Raw genomic sequence first — 4,021 nt, forward strand, 5'->3', positions numbered from 1 at the left:
CAGTACTAATTAGTATCATAGCAAGGTGTGTGTGTGTGTGTGTGTGTGTGTGTGTGTGTGTGTGTGTGTGCTTACAGAGTTAAAGGGGATGAAAGATAAGAAGATAAAAGTTGCATACATTTTCATATTCAGCTCACACACACACACACACATACACACACACACACACACATACACACACACACACACACACACACACTCACATTCACAAACAGAGCCAAACACACATACATGAAGCAAAGTAAACAAACAAGTTCATCAGGAGGATTTATCACCAACTCTCGATGTGTGTGTGTGTGTGTGTGTGTGTGTGTGTGTGTTCAGAGGAAGACTAAGGTTCATTACCAGGTGGCTGTGATCATCAACTACCTGGGTCACTGCATCTCTCTGGGAGCTCTGCTGCTGGCCTTCACCCTGTTCATGAGACTCAGGTACTGCCTGTCTGTCTGTCTGTCCGTCTGTCTGCCTGCCTGCCTGCCTGCCTGCCTCCCTGTCTGCCTGCCTGTCTGTCATGACCTTCATGGCTTTCACGTGACCTTTACAGCTTCAGGGTTCATGACCTTCATCCCTCATCCTGCTGTGTGTCCCCCTGTCTCTGGGACATGAGAGACGGGCTTAGTGACATCTGGCTGCTGATTGGCTGCTCCAGATCAGTCTGGAGGAGTCCCATCCTCTGTGATCCTTAAATCCTCCAAACCAAACGCCAGCCATGAATTCTGTCCGGTGTGTGTGTGTGTGTGTGTGTGTGTGTGTGTGTGTGTGTGTGTGTGTGTGTTGTGTGTGTGTGTGTGTGTGTTTGGGTGACGTCCAGTCATTGTTTGAGGATTAAAGATGAAACAGGAAATGGAGGACGGATTAGAGACACAGAGGGAGACATGGAGAGGAAGAGGAAGAGGAAGACGCCCTGACACAGGATTAATATGGAGGAGTACAGTCTGCAGCCACCAGGGGGCGTCTGAGCTCAGCTCCACGTTACTGAGAGAGGGACGATCCAACACACACATGATCAGGCTGCAGCTGAGGTTCTGAGGACAACCAACAACAACAAAGCAGTGCAGGACACACACATTAACCATCACGCTCGTGTGTGTGTGTGTGTGTGTGTGTGTGTGTGTGTGGTTACATGAAGTGTGTGTGCACCAGAACAACAAGCACTCATGGTGATCACAGACGGACGGATGAGGCACAGCTGCTGTTCTGTCCAAACTCACAGGTCTGAGTCACACACTGACGCTGTGTGTGTGTGTGTGTGTGTGTGTGTGTGTGTGTGTGTGTGTGTGTGTGTAGGAGTATCCGCTGTCTGAGGAACATCATCCACTGGAATCTGATCTCAGCGTTCATTCTGAGAAACGGCACCTGGTTCATCGTCCAGCTGACCATGAACCCTGCCGTTACCGAGAGCAACCAGGTAAAGACACACACTCTCACACACACACACACACACACACACACCATTACCATGTGTCCCTTGCAGCAGTTGCCAGGGCGATGGTGATCATGCACACTGATGAGGTGATGAGGCGGTGACCTTTAGGTTTCATCACATTGATGTGTTAAACAGAGAGAGCGAGTCAGCCACTACTTCCTGTTACTCTGTCCTCTGTTTGTGCTTCATCTCCTCCTCCTCCTCCTCTTCCTCATGTAGGTGTGGTGCAGGTTGGTCACTGCAGCTTATAATTACTTCCACGTGACAAACTTCTTCTGGATGTTTGGTGAAGGTTGTTATCTCCACACTGCTGTGGTTCTCACCTACTCCACCGACAAACTACGCAAGTGGATGTTCATCTGCATCGGCTGGGGTCAGTGCACACACACACACACACACACACACACACACACACACACACACACACACTGACTGTCTGACCTCCTGTGTGTGTGTGTGTGTGCAGGTATTCCCTTTCCCATCATCGTAGCCTGGGCTTTTGGGAAGCTTTACTACGACGATGAGAAGTAAGACACCGCTGCTGTGCATCATGGGACGGCTTCTCACCAGCTCCCATTATCGCTCCATCACATGATAATCATTCTGTCACTCACAATCAAACACAACACTCTATCAGATCTATCAGAGCTCTGCTGCTCACACACACACACACACACACACACACACACATGTGTTGCTGGTCCACAGGTGCTGGTTCGGTAAGCGTGCAGGTGTTTACACAGACTACATCTACCAGGGCCCCATGATCCTGGTGCTGCTGGTGAGAACACACTCAGTCCACCTTAAACACGCCTTCAGATGACTCAATCATTCCACCTTAAACCGCTTCCTCGCCTCCTCAGATTAACTTCGTCTTCCTGTTTAACATCGTTCGCATCCTGATGACCAAACTCAGGGCATCGACCACTTCAGAGACCATCCAGTACAGGTCACGCACACACACACACATACACACACACATGCACACACACACACTCACACACAAGATCTACCCTAACAAACCTTTTCTGAGCATTTATAATCATTTGATCCACATCCTGTATATATATATGTGTGTGTGTGTGTGTGTGTGTGTGCGTGTGTGTGTGCAGGAAGGCGGTGAAGGCCACCCTGGTGCTGCTTCCTCTCTTAGGAATCACTTACATGTTGTTCTTCGTCAATCCTGGAGGAGAGGATGAGGTCGCTCAGATCGTCTTCATCTACTTCAACTCCATCCTGGAGTCCTTCCAGGTCCGTCTGACCTCTGACCTCCAGCATCCAGCCACACCTGACAATAGGCAGACAGACAGATAGATAGACAGACAGACAGGTAGATATGTATCGAACCCTGACCCGTCTGTCTCTCTGTCGTCCTCTACAGGGATTCTTTGTCTCAGTCTTCTACTGTTTCCTTAACAGTGAGGTAAGACAATCAATCAATATCTATCTGTCAATCAATATGTGTCTACTGATGTGTCTGTCTGTTAGCACGTGTGTGTGTGTGTGTGTGTACCTGTCTCACCTCAGGTGCGTTCAGCAGTCAGGAAGCGCTGGATTCGCTGGCAGGACCGTCACTCCATCCGTAGTCGGACGGCCCGCGCCACATCGCTGCCCACGTCGCCGAGCCGCGTCTCCTTCCACAGCATCAAACAGTCCACCAACCTCTGACAGACAGACAGGCCGAGAGACAGACAGGCCAGCGTCTGTGTCTTCACTGTGTCCGGTCAACCTGTTCAACCAATCAGTCACGACTCTGACTCTGCCCCCTCCCTCCGTCTGACCAATCACTGGCAAGAAGACTCAACCAATCAGCTGCTTCTAGCCACGTGTTTATACTCTGATGATGTAATCGCTTTATTATGATCTTATTGATGACCCTGTTATTATCAATACTGTCAAACTGATCACCAGCTTTCTCCTATTTAACTAAGCTAACACACACACACACACACACACACACACACACACACACACACACACACACACCCCCACCGCACACACACAGACACACACACACACACACACACACACACACACACCCCCACTGCACACACACACACACACACACACACAGACACACACACAGACACACACACACACAGACACACGCACAGACACACGCACACACAGACACACGCACACACACACACACACACACACATATACACACACACGTACACACGCACACACACATACATATATACACACACACGCGCACATATACACACACACACATACACACACATACACACACACACGTATACACACACATACATACACACACACACACACACATATACACAGATACACATATACACATTATTACGCGCGCGCGCACACACACACACACACACACAGAGACACACACACACTGTATATTTTAAGAACTTCTGTAATGTAGCCGATGTAACCGAAACTAGTTTCCATAGTAACCTTAGTATCAGTAGGTCTGAACCAACTCAGGACGAAGCACAACCTCCTGCTGCTCCTCCTCTTCCTCATGTATGACCCAATGTGTCTTTGTGTGTGTGTGCGGGTGTGTGTGTGTGTGTGTGTGTGTGTGTGTGTGTGTGTGTGTGTGTGTGTGTGTGTGTG

General features: G+C 49.3%; 1 protein-coding gene across 1 annotated transcript; it reads left to right on the top strand.

Annotated features, from left to right (window-relative positions):
* Nucleotides 1-1,311: 1,311 nt before the first annotated feature.
* Nucleotides 1,312-3,392, top strand: LOC143015525 (corticotropin-releasing factor receptor 1). Its single transcript, XM_076169528.1, has 8 exons — nucleotides 1,312-1,408; nucleotides 1,646-1,799; nucleotides 1,893-1,953; nucleotides 2,135-2,207; nucleotides 2,290-2,375; nucleotides 2,539-2,677; nucleotides 2,808-2,849; nucleotides 2,954-3,392. Exons 1-8 carry the CDS (start codon nucleotides 1,379-1,381, stop codon nucleotides 3,092-3,094), a joined length of 726 nt encoding a protein of 241 aa, XP_076025643.1. The 5' UTR covers nucleotides 1,312-1,378; the 3' UTR covers nucleotides 3,095-3,392.
* The last annotated feature ends 629 nt before the right edge of the window (nucleotides 3,393-4,021 follow it).

The sequence above is a fragment of the Genypterus blacodes genome, unplaced genomic scaffold, assembly GCF_046128005.1.
Source record: "Genypterus blacodes isolate CSIRO-AG114 ecotype Tasmania unplaced genomic scaffold, CSIRO-AGI_Gbla_v1 ptg000206l_1, whole genome shotgun sequence".
Lineage (NCBI taxonomy): Eukaryota > Metazoa > Chordata > Actinopteri > Ophidiiformes > Ophidiidae > Genypterus > Genypterus blacodes.